This window comes from Elaeis guineensis, chromosome 5, assembly GCF_000442705.2.
Source record: "Elaeis guineensis isolate ETL-2024a chromosome 5, EG11, whole genome shotgun sequence".
Taxonomy (NCBI): Eukaryota; Viridiplantae; Streptophyta; class Magnoliopsida; order Arecales; family Arecaceae; genus Elaeis; species Elaeis guineensis.
The window spans coordinates 14,531,086-14,550,568 of NC_025997.2; the positions used below are offsets into that span (position 1 = coordinate 14,531,086).

The 19,483-nt window shown below is 36.9% G+C and overlaps 1 protein-coding gene across 2 annotated transcripts in view; it reads right to left on the reverse strand.

The window, feature by feature from the left end:
- The window catches only part of LOC105044956 (probable inactive DNA (cytosine-5)-methyltransferase DRM3), a 29,706-nt gene extending 15,545 nt beyond the window's left edge, over nt 1-14,161 (reverse strand). Inside the window, exons 1-6 of one of the 2 annotated variants that reach the window (XM_010923066.4) lie at nt 14,037-14,161; nt 13,342-13,389; nt 13,139-13,258; nt 9,675-9,771; nt 9,506-9,552; nt 6,847-6,960 (exon numbers count right to left, since the gene is read on the reverse strand). In XM_010923066.4, the coding sequence (XP_010921368.1) occupies nt 6,847-6,960; nt 9,506-9,552; nt 9,675-9,771; nt 13,139-13,258; nt 13,342-13,344 (381 nt within the window). In that variant the 5' untranslated portion in view covers nt 13,345-13,389; nt 14,037-14,161. Of the gene's footprint in view, nt 1-6,846; nt 6,961-9,505; nt 9,553-9,674; nt 9,772-13,138; nt 13,259-13,341; nt 13,390-14,001 lie in introns of both variants that reach the window. The other variant, XM_010923065.3, reaches the window with a different exon arrangement.
- Between the last annotated feature and the right edge of the window lie 5,322 nt (nt 14,162-19,483).

Genomic DNA, 19,483 nt, shown 5'->3' on the forward strand with positions numbered 1-19,483 from the left:
ACCCATTGAGGACCCTCAAAAATTCCTCGCTCTTCTACAAGTGAAGTGTCAGAAGATCTTAATCGCACGAGAAGCGAAGGCTAATCCGAAGAGGACCTTCGGAGGACTAACCTAAAAAGATCCTCAAGGCCCACCAACTCAAGCTACGCGAAAGCTACGCGAAGAACGAAGACTAATCTATAAGGACCTCCCTTCAAGGCTTACCGATCCCAATAGTATGGATCGAAGGTCTAAGAGGCTAAGGGGTAACCATCAGAACCCTCACAAACCTCACATATCTCAACTAGCCATGCTTAGGGGCTTCGATCCTTGGCCATCTCCAATAAGAAGTCAAAAAATATAAAAGTTTAGGTCATACAAGCAAATGAGCCCAAGAAAAGAAAAAGGACAGGTGAAATGAAAGATTTCGATTTAAAAATATTTCATTAATAAATTTATTTAATTACAGAAGTGAAGTCGCGAAAGACAAGTGACCAAAAAAATAAAAATATAATAAAAAATAAAATAAACATATATCAACTACATAGGAGATCCATCTTCGGCTGATGGAGCTTAGCACATTACGAACCTGGAGTGTCCTCGATGATCAGGCATTCAAAAGTGGTGTCGCCAACATCAGGTATCTCGAGAAGGTCGACATCCACATTGGAGAAGAGTTGGGCGGCTTGAATTTTGCATTCCCTGAAACCAACTTCAAAGGCCGCGATAGACGCCTTCCTGATTCGGAGGGTCACCTCAAGTTGAGCAGCAGCAAGCAAAGACTCTTTGCACTTGATCTTACCTTCGATGAACCTCCCCACTGCCACCCTATTCGCCAACCTGATCCGGAGATCCGCCATCTCCAATCTCTCTTTATTTATGACTTGAAGGAGGTCGTCATTAGCCTTCCGAAATGAAGCGAGTTCACTCAAAAGCTCGACGACTATTGACCTCTCCTTATTGATCACCCGACTGAGATCGTCGATCATCCCTTGAGCCGAATGAAGCTCACCTTGAAGTCGACTTATCTTAGCAGCCGAATCCCACCTGGCTTCTTCGGTGATTATGGACGATGCGATAAAGTATTTCCGCTTGGAGACCTTGTCCTGAGCATCCCGAAGCTCCTCTCAACAAAGAACGACCTTCGCGGCCGCACCTCATCTAGCTTCACTCGCCACCCGGACGAGCTTGTCACGATGCTCTTCGATCAAATGGTGCTTCTCCACAAGATGCTTCTTACGAGTTTGCTTGGAGAACGCCCTCAAGCGATTTATTTCTACCAAAGCCTTCTCACATTCCTCCATTTTCGAAAATTTCCGTTCTGCATCAGTTGTCTTCTTTTTAGCCTTCCTAATTACCTTTTCGAGGGCTTTGACTCGAGACCGAATTGGCAGAACTGTCATTACAGGCGAAGGATCATAGCAATATTTACATCGACCAAACTGAGACAAACACATCACAATAATTATAAGTCAAAGGAGGTAGAAAATTGCTTTTTTATTAATGTAAAGATGTTCATTACATCGATAGAAAAACAAAAAAAAAGGGTACAAAACTCAAATGTTAATAACCTCAGCCCAAAGATCGGCGAAAGAACTTGAGGCAACTTCAGCAGGCCCCGACGGTGAGAAAACTTCGACAGCAATGGATGTTGGCGCATCCCCTAGCACTGGACCAAACCTTGGCCATTCTCCAACTGCAGTAAGGTCAGGAGCCGAATCTTCTACAGCTCCTAATTCTTCTTTATCTAGAAAGGCCAAAGTCCAAATCTAGGAAGCACGCCAGTATCTTGCTGCGGCGATCGTCTTGACCGACAGCATAAGCATCTTGGTCGAACTCCCCCTTGACCTAGGAGAATTCCTCCGACTCCCGAAAGGCTTCGACTGTCAGACGCCCGACCTCAGCGATCTAGCTCTTCGTCTTCTTCTCGACCTCTGCGGCCTTGGCCTGGACTTCCCGCCATCTTGACTTCTCCAAGGTCAAGTCAGTCTCGACCTTCGTCTTGGCAGCTTCAGCCTTGTCCAGCACCTCTTTCAGGAGCTTGGCTTCAGCCTCGACTAACTTAATCCTCGACCGAACATCAACCTCTGCAGCTTCCGCCTTCTTCTGAGCTTCGATGGTCTCTGACTCGATGATCCTCAGCGAGTTGATGAAAGTGACGATGTGATGGTCCAGCTATACCAAGAAAAAAAAAAGTCAACTATCAAAAAAAAAGGAGAAAAGAGAAAAAAAAAAGACTCACTCGAATGAAGGAGATCACGGCCTCCCTCTATCGTCTCCCGATGCTCTGCTGCCCAATCCTATCCAGATCGATGTCAAGGAGCATCCCTTCGGTCACGCGGCGAGCAGTCTTCCAATCCTCAAGGGTCGCATATGCGAAAAACGAGGATGCACCCTCCCTCCATCCAATAGATGCTTCAACGAAGTCCGGACTTGACTGATCAACTCGAACAGAGGTCCCCTCGGCCCGAGAGTTAGAGAGAGCTGCTGGCATCGGAGGACAAGATTGGATCGGGAGAGCCGATATAGCTCCCACCTGAGTGGAAGAAGCCGAAGGGAGCACCTCTCTCTAACCAGCATTGAAGTGCCTTTGCTTCTTCTGGGCTCCGACAGCAGCTGATGAGGATGCCTTCCTCTTCTTTTACGCATTCTTCCTCAACACCTCAAGCTCTTTGGACCTCATATCTGCAACAAACCAAAATAAGTCAAAAGAAAATAAAGAGATAGTTAAGAAAAACCAACAGAAAAAAAAGGGAAACCGAAATATCGACAGGGGAGCAAGGAAACCCACCAGCAACTGTATGGGAGACAAGGACAATTGACCAAGGGAAGTTACCGAAGGTCACCGACAACCCAAGAAAATTGAAGGAGACGACCAGAGGGAGAGCTTTTCAAAAAGCTTGAAGGAAGTCGAAAACTTGATCAGGAGGAGAAAAAAAACTCTGAAAGCATAAGAGAAGATAGGAAGAAAATATGGCCCCCTTTTATAAGTGCAACAAGACCAGTATGGCCCAGATATCGAATCTCCCTAGCCGTCGGATGGTTGACAATTGGCGCACCCCCATTGACCAACAAAAACCGACAGACGGCTCATATATGGGCTATGCCCAAAATGAAGCGCACCATCCTTCGAGTCCCATAAAACCGCCCCATTTTGCTCGGTCATGATTAACCCTTGACATGACCCTTCTTTTTCTTCGAAAAGGCGCAGACGCATCATTTCAACTAAGACGGGCGTATCTTCAGCAACCGTGTATCAATATACTCCCTTCGTCCAAAACCCTCCATGATCTAAACTCGAAAGTAGGGAGCATATATTGGAGGGTGATATGTCACCTATGCCAAAGACACATGCCAAAGGGGATCCGTGACGAAGTATGCAAGGTTGTCATCACATTATCGATTGGAGATAAATGAGTACAATCCCAGTGATAGATATGTCATTCTAGAACTACGAAAAAGCTATGTTGAGTAATTTAGTACATAATGAAGCAATGAAGAATCTCACTTCGAATCTCATCGATCTTTGCTCTTTGACTGATCCTTTCAAATCAAGCTTCCTAATGGAAAACCTTGCCAATCTCGCTTTGGCCGTCGATCCTGACTTGAGCCGCCGATCCTTACTTTGGCCACCGATCTTAACTTCGACTGCTAAGCTTGATTTTGACTGCTGATTTTAGCTTCAATCATAGATCCTCAGTTACTGACATTAGGACGACTCCTGAACATCAAACACCAATCCTGAAAAGATCTTGGCCCCAGCATCATCTTCGATCAAAGGACCCCCTGCCGATCTTTGCCTCCAACCACAGGCTGCATTCCCTTCAACTATTGCTGCCTGCCAGGTTTAGAAAGGTCAACTCCTACAGTCCCATCAAGTCACATCACTCCACGTTGAACCACGCCACTCCAACGACTGATTACATGCCGAATGAGGTCACATCAAATCACGCTATGCCTAAGAGCAACTGATTGCATGTCAGATAAGGTGATGTCCGCCACCAAAGTCCAAACCGGACAGCATTAGTATGAACAAAAAGGCCAAAATGATCTCCCATCACTTTTCCCCCTATGGCTATCGCCTCCCTATAAATAGAGGTAAAAAAAGGACCCTTCAGGTACGCACAATCGCGCTCGCTCTCCTCTGGCACTTCTTCTAATCTATTCCAGCTTCCTGACTTGGCCGTCGGAGGGTCCCTACCGGAGCCAACTCCGATCAGGACTTGTTTTGCAAGTCTCGCCGCACTTGCGTTTCCCGACCGACTCCAGCCACTCCAATCAGAGCCAGGAATCTGCAGCAACAGTTCCCATATAAGAAGGATTTAAGTAGTTTGACGTTAATGCGGCACTACATATTAAGAATCTTTAAAGATGTAACTTCAAAGTGATGGACCAGGTATGACAATTAGATGGTCATTAAAGCTTAATATCAAAGCCTCCTAGTAAATTAGTCATAGAACAGACTTAAAAGAAGAGAAGAACAATAAACTGACCTGGAACTACCATCAGATACCGAATTGCAATAGCGCAAAAAGCATTGCTACAAAAAAATAGCTTACTTGGTCCAAAAAAGACCAGAAACAACGAACAATGACCAAGTACAACAAGACCAGCTCAAAAATCAAACAGAATCAAACATCAAGCATAATCAAACTTAGAAGAAATCAAGCATAATCAAACATTCAAGAATTCTAGCATAATCAAATCATTCACAAGTTGAATCCAACATACACAGACAGTCCCACAAGAATTCTAGGCTCTGTAAAGACAAATCAAGATTAGATGCTCAAAGTATCCAATGCATAAGAGTAAGGTGGCTTTCCTCTTCGAGTTTGAGAGATATTGCAGCCAAATGAAAGAGAACAAGCTTAGTGTCCTCAGGCTGTGTAGCATCTTAACTGTCATAGTGGGGAAGACAAGACAGAAATTAAGATGAAAAAACCATTCGCACCGGGAAGGAAACCAACAAGAGAAACAAAAAACAGCAAGATCTGATGTCAATTTGCCATTAACATCAGCAGGATGTTCCAAAATCAAACAAAATCACTTGAAATATCACCTTTAGAAAATCTCAGACATCAAGCATAATCAAATGATTTACAAGTTGAATCCAACCTATAGGAACAGTCCCACAAAAGGTCTCGACTCTGCCAGGATAAATCAAGGCTAGAAGCTCCAAGTATCCAATGTATAAGAGTAAAATTTATATTGTTGTATCTACCTACGTGGCCTTCAGGTTGTGGGAAAGAAGAACGAGGATCTAATCACCAGAACCACAGATGCTCTAGCTAATCTTAACCACCACCAGATGTGAAAAGATGATTCAAGGCAAAAAGTGTGCAATTGCGTGACTCCATATATGCATGCACATATATATATGTGTGTGCGCACACATGCATGCATGCACATACATAGATCAAGAAAGACATAAAAATAAATATCACATACATACCATATATGCATTGCATACATACATGTTGCGTTTGTATGCATTACATATATGTATGAATATGCATATGTATAAAGAAGAAGCAATACACAAAAACAAACAAAGTATGTATCTTTATATACATGTGCATAATGGTGCACAATGTACAGGTGGTTTGAGCATTAAGCTGGTTAATATAGCAAAATATTGTAAATAGTATATGCAGCCAGTACATAGTACTAATAAAATATAATCACAAACACCTGAAACATTGTTTTTAAGTGTTGAAACAACTCTTCAATATAAAAGGAAAAACCATGCAACTTGAGAGATAAAAGTATAATGCACAACAGTCATTGATGGCAAATTGCTTTATACAGAAAGAAGATAACCATATTTAATAGCCCATTTTCTATAAACTACAATGCAAAACAGTTGTTTACGTTAAATTGCTTTATACAGAAAGGAGATAACCATATTTGATAGCCCATTTTCTGTTTCTAGGTTTTATAAATTGCTTTGCATTGGAAAAGATGACTGTATTCAATAGTCTCTTGTTTTGTTTATAAGTTTGTTCATCGCATGTCATACACCACAGCATCAATATATTATTAACTTGAGTGGACAAACTAATGCCAGATGAAAAGTACTTGTTTTTCCTTTTTGGTGAGAATAAGTACTTGGTCTTCAATAAGACAATCTAGTAAAATAATTTGTTTTTCAGTAAGGAAATGGAAGAAAAATCAGCAGACTGCAGAAAATAATGGATGCTAGATGACTGCCGAAACTACAGTAATGATTCTTTTTTCCTCTCAATTCGAAAAATGAAGCTCAACCATTCAAGCATGACCAGCCTTTTTCTCATTACGAAAGTATTAAGCTTGGAAATTTTGAAGGACTCGTTTAAACTAAGAATCCGCTAGAAGATTATGCATGCAAGTTTCTTATCAAGGGATTTGTAATTAACACCCCTATAATCTAATCTCACACAATATCTAAAGATCAGGTACATCATGCAATGTTCACTCAAATAGTATGAACATGCCACAACTTCCCAAAATGCCCAGAAAATGCACTCTAGGAGAAGTAATTTGTACCAGTACACAACAGAGTACTTTCTACAGAAAGATCTAGTCATTGAGGTAGAAGGCTTCGATTGTTATACAAACCGCAATGTAAAAAATGTAACTCTAATGACAAGCACATATACATATATTACCAGAACATAGTTTTACTAGAATGAACAAAAGATAGCAAGCAAGGATATCCAAAGGTGAAAACACAATATAAGGCCATAAGAATAATAATCTCAAGATGAAGGCACAGCATAGTATTTCTGTTGTGTGCAGTGTCTAGGACTAGCAGTATCCTAGTCAGCACATGTTCCCTGATTCAAGTTCACAATACATTCAGACAAGAAATAAGAACTTAAGGATCACCTGATTTTCCTCGCTATCATCTGTGGTGAACTCAAGAGGTGAACCTTCTTCATCATCAAAACTGGAGAACCCATCCAGAGAACTTGATGCATCGGGACTTGACTTCTGAAGGGCCTAATTGATTCCAAAGAATTACCAAAACTTTAATCCAACTTAAACTTTTCAGTCCCAAAAGAATTGATACTCAGAATATCAATGAAAAACGATGGAAAGCATACTAATAAAAGACACTATATCATCAAATTACACATACTAATAAAAGACACTATATCATCATTACACAAATAGATAAATGCAAACCAACCAATGTTACACACAGACATACTTTGAATTTATTATGTATCCCTGTCGCAAATGCATGGTTGTAAGAAAACAAACAAAATGTAAGACAGCAGAAAGAAGAGAGAAGGAAAAAATATAATGGGACAGAAGATGTATAGAGAGAAAAGGTTCGATAATTTCTTTTCTGATTTCCAACTTGGCATCAAACACCATCAAAATTTGTTTTTCTACAGCTTCATAAACCATTTGTAATGTTATAACAAATTAACAAAGTATGACAACAGTTCTAGCTCCCCCCCAAAAAAAAAATAAAAAAGAAACATCCTGCATCTTTTACGTTACACGAGAATCATTATATCATAAATGGAATTATCATTAGAGTCATAGCCATTATTATCTAGAAATAGCAGATGCCCCACAGCCAAATGTGCTCCAATAATGTTTGGCCTTGTCAGTGTGCATGATTATATGGTAGATGAAACAAACCTTCTTCTTTTTATTCTTATTCATCATATACCATGTAAACAGTATACTTGACATTATAGACACCATGACGCCTCTGTATCATGTGCATGTCTCAATCAGGTGATCATATCCCTCACTGGATTTCATGTCATATGATTCACTCAGCCCCTGTATCGCAGTTCAAAAGAACCTGCAGAGCATTGCAAAAATCTGAAACTAGTATTGTTGTGAAAATTTATCTGTTAGTGCTTTCCATTCATTATCCTGACCTACGCCTTCTGATGCTACTATCTTTTTCTTTGGGACAAAAATAAAGCAAACCTCATTATGTATTCCTTTTCCTAGCAGAAGTCGAAAGAATTACTTCTTGAAATCTCATCAAACAGTCATTTCATCTACATATGTTAAGTTGCTTTCAACCCTTCCCCCTACCCTCCTCAATGCTAGCCATTTTGCCAATTAGCTTTGCTTTGCAAGCATGCCAGATCTCATATGTGTGGGACCCATGTTATAGACAACCAACTCAAATCACTAGAGAATGCGCTATAATGTCTTGCTGTACATCTCATGCCAGTACAGAACATAACCTTTCAATCTGTAGATCGTAGAATCAATTTTGCATCACTTCAATTCATACTGAGGTTGTGCTGGCTTCTTATCTACTCTCAAAGGATTGCCTCGTACCTTTCCTCCCCAAAAATCCAGCGAAATCCAAATTTGATATGCCTGCGCTTTGCTTTCGCTTGTAAACAGTTATGAAGAAATGCCAGATTCAACAACTTAGTTTTGCAAAGATATTTCAGTCCAAAAAATAAAAATAAAAAGAAACAGCCAAGTAATTGGATTTGATCCTTGGGTTGCTTTTCCTCAGTTTCTATCAACATTAATTGCCTATATCTTTTTCTTTCTGAAAATCCATTTTGCACTTTGCTTTGATTCTTTTGCTTTGTGTACGACTTATAAACATCTTTAAATTTAAGAAAAAGGGTGAAAAACTTCTTCCAATGCCAAATCCAACAACTCGGTTTGGAAAAGACGTCAACCGGAGAGACATCAAACAGCCAACTTCATTTCCAGAGACCAAGACTGGTAGCAATGGATGTATGCTTTTCAGTGTCTTCAGTGGAAATATTCAAAATATATACAAAGCCTGTAACCTGCGCCTAAAAATTAAGTGAGAAGGGAAGAAACAATTAGATAAAAGCAAGGGTTGAAGTATCAGAACTGATATCCATATTAGGTACACTTCAGATATAATACATTAGGCATTGTATGGTACCGTACAGACATGCAGAACGCATCTTGGTGCCAACACACTAAAGTGGAGGTGAAATACAATGTGTTGGTAGGTTACCAACACAGTGGGCATGTCAGTACCAGGATGGATTCAGTACAGCTGGAATGGACAGCTTCAGGCTGGTACTCAGATCCTGTGCCTAGAAATTAAGTGAAAAAGAAAGAAATGATTGGGCCATATCAAGGGTTGAAGTATCAGAACTGATAGCCATATTACTGTGTTACAGATACAGTACAGTAGGTATCTTATCATACTGTTCAGACACATAATACGCATCTTGGTGCCAGCACACTGAAATAGAGGCGAAATACAATGTGTTGGTAAGGTACCAGCACAATGAGTGCATCTGTACCAGGATGTACATGCTGGTACTTAGATGCTTGGACCGTATGACCCTTGCAGCATAAATAAAATTTATTGTAATAACCTGCGACTATATATATATAACTAGGATATTAGTGAAGGCCATTAAACAGTGCATAATCTTTCATAAGTATCAATAATTGCTAAAATTTTGAAACAAGGTACTGAAAAATTAGAACTCGTAGTTACAAGTAGTAAACTTTATCTCCACCTTAGAAAAGTGGAGTACATTATTTCGGAATAATCACTTACAGAATGTTTAAGAAGAGCCTCGAGTAGCAAATCAGCACGATCTTCACCTGCATGTGTAAAGAAACAGCATATCCCATATCTCAAATGACAATAATGAACAAACTAGTGGTCTGTAGATGGGAACATTTCAAAAGAAACAATATATTATGAGTTTCCATAAAAAGCCTACCATTCTCCTCGATAACTTTGTCAACAAGAGTTGGCGAAAATCCCATTCCAATAAAATATGATTTTAAATGACCACTAGAAGAGCTGGGAACAGTTTCCTACAGTAAATTAAGGGAAAGAATAAGTGGTAATGCAAACAGGTATAGATACAATCTATTATAATTGGTAGTCTTTGACCTATAGTCAAAGCATGATCAACCTAAAGCCTAAAGACTAAACCTATGCAGATGAAATTGGCATATCATTGTTCGATAAGACATGGAAAAAAGAGCAAGTCGCACATATAGCTTGAAATTCTCTCCAACATGACCCCTTGTCCTTTGTTGACAACCAATTTAACGATATACCGTCTCTAGTTATGTCACATGATGTTTTTCTCATGTTATAATATTTAATTTGTGCGATTATTGGAGATAATGTTTAAGCTATTTGGTCTTAATTGTAGGGTTCAGAAAGTGATGGTATAGATGCACAGGCAGGGCAATTAGCGATCGCCAAATCCTCGAGAACTGCATAGTCATTTTCCCATATATCATGTTGCAACAATTTATAAACAGAATGATAAAACTGCCACTGTCGAGAAGGCAAAATACACCCCTCCCCACCCTCGTAAAAATACAAAAGAAAAAAAAAATTCCCTACTTTCTCTCATTGTTTGTGTTTATCCTCCAATTCTATTCATCTGAAATAATTCCCTTAAAGGAGAAAGTTTAAAACTATTTCTGCAGTGCTAAGAGTATATTTGTGAATGATCTATAAAGCCAGTCAGACTTTCAAGAGTTGATGCATAAAGCATAACATTAAGTTTTAAGTATGCCTATGTGGTGTCACTATCAGAGCAATCTTACAAGAAATTAGCACATTATATTTCAGCCCTGATCATTTCTTTTAACACATTTTCTGGACAAACCCATTCTGGAATTGCTTTCATTCTTTTCTCTGTGATGTTCATTAGAATGTGGTGTACAGCTTTTTCTATGAAGACCATCTTCACTCTAGATTCAAAATGCAGCCATAAAGAGAAGAGTATAGGTAATGTCCCCATGGTACGGAGATGTTCATGTGTACCTGATTACCTCATTCCTTATCTCATCCAGTCCTGAAAGTTAGATGGCACTCAATGTGCAGCTATCCAACAACTGAAGTGCAAGGCATTTATGCAGTGTCCAAACTAGAAAATTTCCTATTTGTAAAGTATTTTTGTCTAAGAAAATAATATAGGTAGCCTTTCAGGTACATTCTTTTGGAAATTATGAATGCTTTGCAATCACAAGCTATTTGCAGTGGTTAAAAGGTGATTTGTGATATGAAAGTTATCAAAAGCCTACAAAGTGGTTATACAATGAACAGGCACTCTAGCAGATGCCAAGGTGAATTTTATTTAAAATAAGGAAAAGTTAAGAAAATAACTTTGCATTTTTTTTAGGGTTTATTCTCAAGTATGACGTGTTAAATAGTTGAAGCATAATTATTTACTCTCTACCAAATGGAAAATAATCAAAATAAAGTTAAAATAACTAATCAAAAATTAATTGAACTTGCAGCTTGTGAATAATAACCAAACTAAGATGTTTCTGCGCCAGTGAACAATATAGGGCAGTTGCAACTTGCATGCTAACATGCTTAACACACCACCCATTATCCATCCAAACCTGTCCCATTTGGCTCTCCTAGTCAAAGGTAAGCTGTCCAAATGCAAACTAGATGGCCAAAGCGTATATGAGAGCCACCTAGCTTTTTGGACCATCGGTGGGGTGGCCAAGGGGCTGACAAAGCCTAGTTGACCAACTTCCCGTATCATGGTCATTAGCGCAGCCATCTAATCGTTAACATATTATGGATTTGTACAAGTCTGCATGCATGCATATTTCTGTGTGTTTGGGAAGGGGGAAAGGGGAGAGGTGGAAGCAGTCAAAAAATTTGTAGCCCAACCTTAGCCAAGACTTCTAGACCATTTGCCAAGAGCCATCCTTCTCTAATGTCAGAGTTATTCATGCCACACATAGGCTCATGATTTTCCAATAAGGCCCATTTCCTAGCAAACCTATCATCTACATCATGCAATTGCTGATATACATTTCCTTGTCTTCCTTTATATTTCACTTTCATTTACTCTCTCATACCATATCCGTCTTCTTCCTTGCTTTCTTCCGTCATTATGTCTCCATTCTCTTTTCAATGACACTCAAGATGAACACGATGTAATACCATAGTCAGTAGGAAGAAAGCGCAGCACCCTAGAAATGTGTGCCAAAACCCATAGGTAAACCTTTTCCTACTCAAGTGTCCTATTACTGATCATGTTCAACCTGGATGACCTAACATCATGCAAACCTTTAAACATTCTATTCTCCCCTTTCTAGCCCTTGCTAAAATCCTATGCTATCCCATCAAAGGCTATCTGAATGCCAGCTAGAACATTCATATCTTGTTTGATAACTTGTTTTTATTTTTATTTTTTGCTGCATATTTGATAATAATCCATGCTTATTGATGAGTAGATATAAGTTTGTTTCACTTGTTACATGAATATAGCACCAAAATTTAAAACTCAATTAAGATAATAAGTAGTTGCATCAGCCAACAACTTGCACCGCTTCTCTTGCTATTTTAACACTTCATGATTGTTAAGGGTTCAAAAATCAATAGGAGACTTCTCGAATTACTTAAATTATCCTTAGAAAAATGGAAACTTCTTTCTTAAATCTGTCAAAAAAGAAATGCAGTTTCAATTACATTTCAGAACATTCAGCTAATAGCATGTTTGGTTGCCCATAAGTGAGGGCTCTAAAGTAGCATTCTCCCAGAAGTGGGCACTTCGGGCTACTTGGTTGTCGAAAATGACCACTGAAGTGCAATTCAGCAGCTTCAGCTAGAAGTGGAATTTTACTCCACTCCCCAGTTCAGTGGGTTATAACTGGAAGCCCACTTGGCTGACTTTGGCAAGGTAGGACCCAGAGTTGCCTAAAGTTGGGCCACTTTGACTTCTTCCAGTTTTGCACAACCCCAAGCCCCCAAAACTAAAGAATACTACCAGATAAATGGGGTGAACACATGATATACAAAAATAAAGCTTGTTTCATGGTTATCCTCATCTACCCTAGCTGTAGCAGTTCTGTTTTTTCTTTCCATATTTCAGTGGTCGATTGAATCCACATTGAACACCTTCCGATCTTACAGGATTTAACAGAATACAGTTTTTTCCTTGATTAAATAATATACCAGTTTTAACAGTTGATGATAGTCAGCAAGATCCAATGAAGTATTCAAGACATATAGCATGTTTTCTAGCAGTAATAAGATATGACATTAGCATATAAGTTAACGTAGTTTGTTAAAAAGGAGGACTGCAACAGATTTCCAAAGAACATAAACACATCCAGAGATTAATAAGAAGACAGTAATGATCAAGGTTCCCAAAAAGGGAAAAGAGCAATAAATAAATTCATGGTGTAAAAATAATACCTCCTTTACTAAGTTTAGGCCAGAACAGGGCTTTGAACCTGAGGAACCAACCAAAGGCACAGTTTGACCCAAAATCTCAACATCTGAAGAATCCCCGCTGTCTGAGCATTCAACCTTAACCTATATCGATCAAAAAAGAGGCCGTAAGCAAAGAATTGCATTAAGTTATCACAAGAAAAAGGCGTTTTTGTCTGGGCCAATACCATTTTGTTGCAATTTCACCGCTCTAAAGATGAGACCTCCAATAGTTTCTGCCATCAAAAAAATATTAAAAACGAAGGAAACAGATATTTTCCAATATAAAGCACAGATTTATAAACCAACATTAATATTATCCCCCACTGATTTTACTTCACATAACTTGAACTAAGCAACAAAATCTTAACCTGCATATTACTTTATAAATTATAAAGATCGCCAACCAATGCAATAACTTTTTGAATACTTAAAGAAAAAAAAATCCAAGATAATATTAGAAAGGCTAGTCACCAGAGTAATCAAACGATATATGCAGCAAAAAAGAAAGAAAAAGAAAAGATCATAAAACAAATTCAAGAAAAGAAAATTTTCATAAATCCAAGAAAGGTACTAATATTAAAGGAAAAAGAAACGAGAGATGATTCTTTGGGATAAATAAGGCAAAAACGCCAACAAGAAAGAATATAAACCCTACATTGCTGCGAAACCTATCCCAAGATGAAAATAGGATTGCCGGATTTATTTCTTGACATGGAAAACAAGCAGCTAAACCCTAATCCAGGATTAACTCGCAAGCAACAAAAATCAACAAGACAGTCACAAACATACAAGAAAATTAAACAAGACAGACGGTAGAACGAGAGAAAGAGATCATTAAAACATACATAACATCGATGGAATCACAGGAGAGAACGAATACCGGCAATCAGTGCAGAGTGAGGGGGAGACGAGCGTCCAAGGAACCTCGGAATTCGCGCTTCGCTGCGTCGCGCAGATGGAGAAAGCGAGGCGTTTCTTGGGAGCACAAGAAAAGCATGTGAGCTCGAGACCGTTGATGGTAATTATGCGTTCACATAGAAAGAAGTCGGTGCCCATGTGTACCAAATTTCCTATAATACCCTCTTTCTTTACAGAATTGGCGACAGTGTTTAGATATAGAATTAATGAAAAAACCTTCTGTCGGGGGTAAGTTTGGAATTTAAGAAATTACAGCAAATTTTAAATAAAAAGGGCAGTTTCGGTAGTTCACTTGTATAAATGACTGCAATACGAGAGCTATTCTGGCGGACGCAGAACTGGACCAGGTTTTGGGACTGTACATTTTGGAGCCATAAATTTTAGCTTACTCTGTTTTCGAGCGAGAGAAGAGTTTTTTTTTTTTTAATATCTTTTTGCTCTTATTTAGATTGTTTTCTTTCCCTTCTTTTTGTCTCTATTTCACACTTTTGATTTGTGCACCTGATGCTACCCTCCACCAGGGCATATTGTTGCGTGGATTCCACTCGTCACGTGTTTATCTCAGTGATGGCCCATCATAATACATCATGATGATTGGTGGCATATGCTAACATGGCTGTGTATGCAATGCACACAATAATTTTTATTTCTCTGAAGTCCAAAGGTCACCGATGGATGGTGGATGGCAGCCTTGCACTACTACCACTAAAAAGTTTGGAGTAGTCATAGCAAGAGGTGCAACACAGATATCCATGAACCGAAGAGAGAGAGTAATTGGCAGCCAGCTCATGTAGGACACATGTCATGCATCTCAGACATCACTAATCCACATGTCAAGAGGCATGCAATAAAGAGCATCCTAATATAATATTATAATATTATTGAGTGCAAGATATGTGAGATTAGAATTTTCAATGCAATTATGAACTGAGACTTGTCATTGTGGTACCATTTTGCTCCTCAAATGATTATAATACTACAAGATGTTATACGTTCAAAATTTGAATCTAGGCAGTAAAATTTAGGGTTGGGTTACCTATTTCTTCAAAAAAAAATAAAAAAAAATTAGTGCAACTAAAATAGGAGAGAAAATAATAAAATCTCTATATTTTAGAGCTCCATAATATTTTTTACAGCATATTTCACTTTACGATAAATTAGAGCAACATCCCTTCTACTTTAACTCAATTTCCTTACACCTCTTGTATTTTAAAAAATGTCAAACTAATTCTTTCAGTTATCGATATATTTCGATATAGTCCAACTATTATTTCTATTAATAAAATTTTAAAAATAATAAAAAATCCATCTCCTTCCTCCTCCCTCCTCCTTCATGGCCAGTTTCTCTGTTTCTCCCACTTCCTTCTTTTTTTCTTTTTCTTCCTCTCCTTTCTTTTCATCCATTTTTCTTCTCCCCTTCCTCCTCTCTTTTCTCCTCCTCTCCTTTCTCCACTCATTCTCCTCCTCCCTTTTCTCCTTCTCTTTCTCTCCCATTCTTCTCTTTTCTTTCTTCTCGCCTTTTTTTCCATCTACTTCTTTTCCTTATCATTTTCCTCCAAACTATCTATAAACCATTCTCCTCCTCCCTTAGGTTTTGAGAGCTTAATTTTAGTAGAAGCATAAAATTTTATGGGGTTTGGGGAAGAAACTAAATGGATGGATTAGAAAAATTTTATTCCATGGGGAAAGAAATTAACAAACATCATGAATAAAAAGATAAACAGCAATCAAGAGGTTAAGGTGAGGAAAGACTGATGGACCACGGAGGAGAAAGGGAAGGAGAAAAGGAGAGGAGAATAGGTGGAAAAAGAAAAGGAGAAAAAAAGAGGAGAGAGAAAGAGAGGAAGGAGAGGAAGAGAAATAAATGAAAATAAAGGGAAGAAAGAGAAAGGAATGAAGAAGGAAGTGAGAGAAAGAGGGACATCGGCCATGGAGAAGGAGAGAGGAGGAAAAAGATGGATATTTTTATCATTTAAAAAATTTTATTAACAAGATAGACGGTTGGACTACATCAGAACATATCGATAACTAGAAAGGCTAGTTTAATATTTTTTAAAATATAGAGAGTATAAGTGAAATTGAACTAAAATAGAAGAGGTTTTCTGTAATTTATCTTGCACTTTATCTCTAATATCCATGCATTGCATTTGTTGGATAATAGTATATAAAAAATCTCTATTTCATAAAGTTGATGAATACAATATATCCTCCTATTTTTAGTTTATGTGATTGCCATTGCCTATTAGTAATTAATTGGATGGCAAAATCACAAAAGGAGGGGGCATAAAGTAATTGAATTACAAAAATAAACAAGAAATGCACATAGCCGACCACAATTGAAAAAAAAAGGGGCCAAATAACATTATTCATCATACAACAAAATTATGTGTTGGTTGTTATTTTGAAATTTAGACCAGTGATGTTAGTAGCTCACAAACCAGCATTTAGAACCTTTTACATTGAATATGAGAGAAGATGTCGATTTTTCACTGCTGCAATTGAGGTTTCCAAGATTTAATCATCTTGCTTATTGGTGGTCATGAGTTTACGTGCCATCAAACTTTTAGATGTTCCTGCATAGCCCATAAGTCAACATACATGTTGGATTATTAGTTGATTTGTTTTATCACCGGTATACAAAATTGTATGTAATTTTCTAAGAAAAAGGAATGTTAGATGGAACTCTGATTTCGTCAGTTATAAGTGTTCCAAAGAGATTTGGTGACAAGTGGCCTCATCTTAATACCTCCAATAAACGTTGCTAGTGTTCGTGTTGAATTTGATGGATGCTGTATGCCAATTAGATTAGGTTAGTGAGAATAGGATTATTTCTTTAAATAACACCTCCTAACAAAGATAAAAGAATATTACAAATAATAATACGACATGAGTCTGACTTTTTTTTTCTCTTTTTTTTGGATTTGATGGGTCACAAGTCTGTCACAGTCACAATTATTATTTTTTCCATGATGGAACCGTTCGAATCATTGTAATAAGGCAATTATTAACTCATCAAGCCAACGGCAGAACAATTACAAAATGCCGTACTCACGAATAAAAAGGCTATTTTCAAATGCACACCGAATAATCCATATGTAAATAACAATTTACTTATTAGCAAATAAAATAAAAATAATCATTTTTTTGGTACGATTAATACTACACTCTCAATTTGAAATCACAAATCAGAGTTCATAACAGTCACTACATATTTATGAAAAATTTTTTCATAAACATGAAGGACATCTTATCACGATATCATAAAATAATAATAAAATAAAATTTAAATAATTAATATTTAATTTTAATTAAATAATCAAATCAAATATTTTATAAAAATAATATTTATGATCTTATATCAAATTTTAATAAATTTTAATATAATAATAAAGTTCACCTTAATTCCTTCCAATAATGAATTCCAAGTCAAGCTCTTTTAAATCTGTAAAAATAGTAAAATATAGAATAATAGATTAGATATCCAGTAAATAATAATTATTTTAATTAAATAATTTATATAATAATATGAGTTATAAATATCAAAATATAATTTTCATTAACCAGTCACCAACGTAATCAAATTTATTTTCAAAACATAAATTTAGTAATGTCAATATCTTTCAAATATTCAAATATATAATCATATATTGAATTTTGAAACAATTATATTCAAAAATCTAAATCAAAATAAATCTACTCAACTCATCAGTCTTTAACTATGACCATATTTATATCCTGAAGTTGGATCGAAATACTATACTTGTATCCTGTGATTGGGTTGGAGTACTATACTTATATCCTATGACGGGGTCTGGACACCATACTTATTAGACATGGGCAATAGGTTGGGCCACCTATTACACGGTCTGATCTGACATGATTAAAGGGGGTCGGGCAGGACTGAGGGTTTGCGGCCCATGGCCCAGGCTTGACATGGCCCATAAGCGTCTGGACTGGCATAGCCCGCGGGCCTGGCACAACTTGACACGATCCAGGCCCAATCCAGGCACGGCATGGCCTGCGTGCTGGTCCGACCCACATGCTGGTTCGATTTTTTTTATTTAAAAAATATAATTTTTTTATAAATTAAAAAAGATTAAGGAGCAAAATTAAATATAAATATTAATTTTTTTTATAAAAATAAAAAATCATCTTGTAATGATGGGGTTTGGCATGGACCTCTATCGATATATTAATAGCAATCAAAATGGTACAAAGAAGGAGGGGGCTAAGCCTGACCTCCAGAATATAATGAGAGAGGAGAAGAAATAAAGGTGACTCATCTCAATAATTAAAAGATAAAAATTAAAAAAATATAAATATAAGAAATTAATAATTAAAAATCTTATTGTTCGTCATTCGTCGATATTATTTGTGTCATCATCATCGTCAGATGTTGCATCATATCCACCTTTAATCTTGAAGTTTCGCTTCGGCATCCAGTTAATCTTTGAAGCAGAGCAGTATTTCAATTATCTTGCCAGTCATCCTATTATTCTTTTCATCCAGAATATGTCGATTTGTACTAAAAATAGATTTTGATATTATTATGGATATCGACACAACTAAGATATCACATGCAATAGCGAACATTATAGAATTTTATTTTTAACACTTTTTTACCAAGTTAACACATCAAGATTCTCTATTTGATTTTCATCATATGCAGATGGAAGATCATTTCGTAAATAAAATTTAAGTTACTACTTAAAGATGAAGATGTAGATGCACTTAAAAAGTATGTGTATGTCTTTTATATGTAATAAATGAGAAAATAGATGATGAACGAGAAGTACTAGAAGAACAGATGGAGGTTTGTGAACGAGAAGCACTAGATTTTGAACTTTTTTATCATATAAAGCATAAATATTACAAAGAAGTTGGTTTACCTCAGCTTAGCAGGTTCGGGTCTTAATTCATATTTTCATAAAATACATCTAGTAAAATTAACACACCACTTAATTTAACATATGGATCAAATACAACACTAAGTTATGTATAGGACATATTCTGTTCCAATACTTATTCCATTTAGATTTCATTTCATAAATAATAGGCTCCAAAATATCATCATATCTATGTTGTAAAAATTTTTGGCTAATAAGATATACTTGTTGTAAAAATGAACAAGAGGTTGGATAATAAACATTAGAAAGAATATCAGTGGCATTATAAAAACTAACCAAAAATTCTTCTAAAATTTTATCTTTGTTTCAATCATTTTTATTAATATAAAATCTAATTCAGATCATTAATATATTACTTAATAATTTTTATATGATATGCATCATGTATCATAGTATATATTGAGTTTCAATAAGAAACTATATCAAATTTAAATTTTTTAAAATATCTATCATAATCTATAATATTTACTTAAATTCTTGAAGTCTTGATCTTGAAGCATGA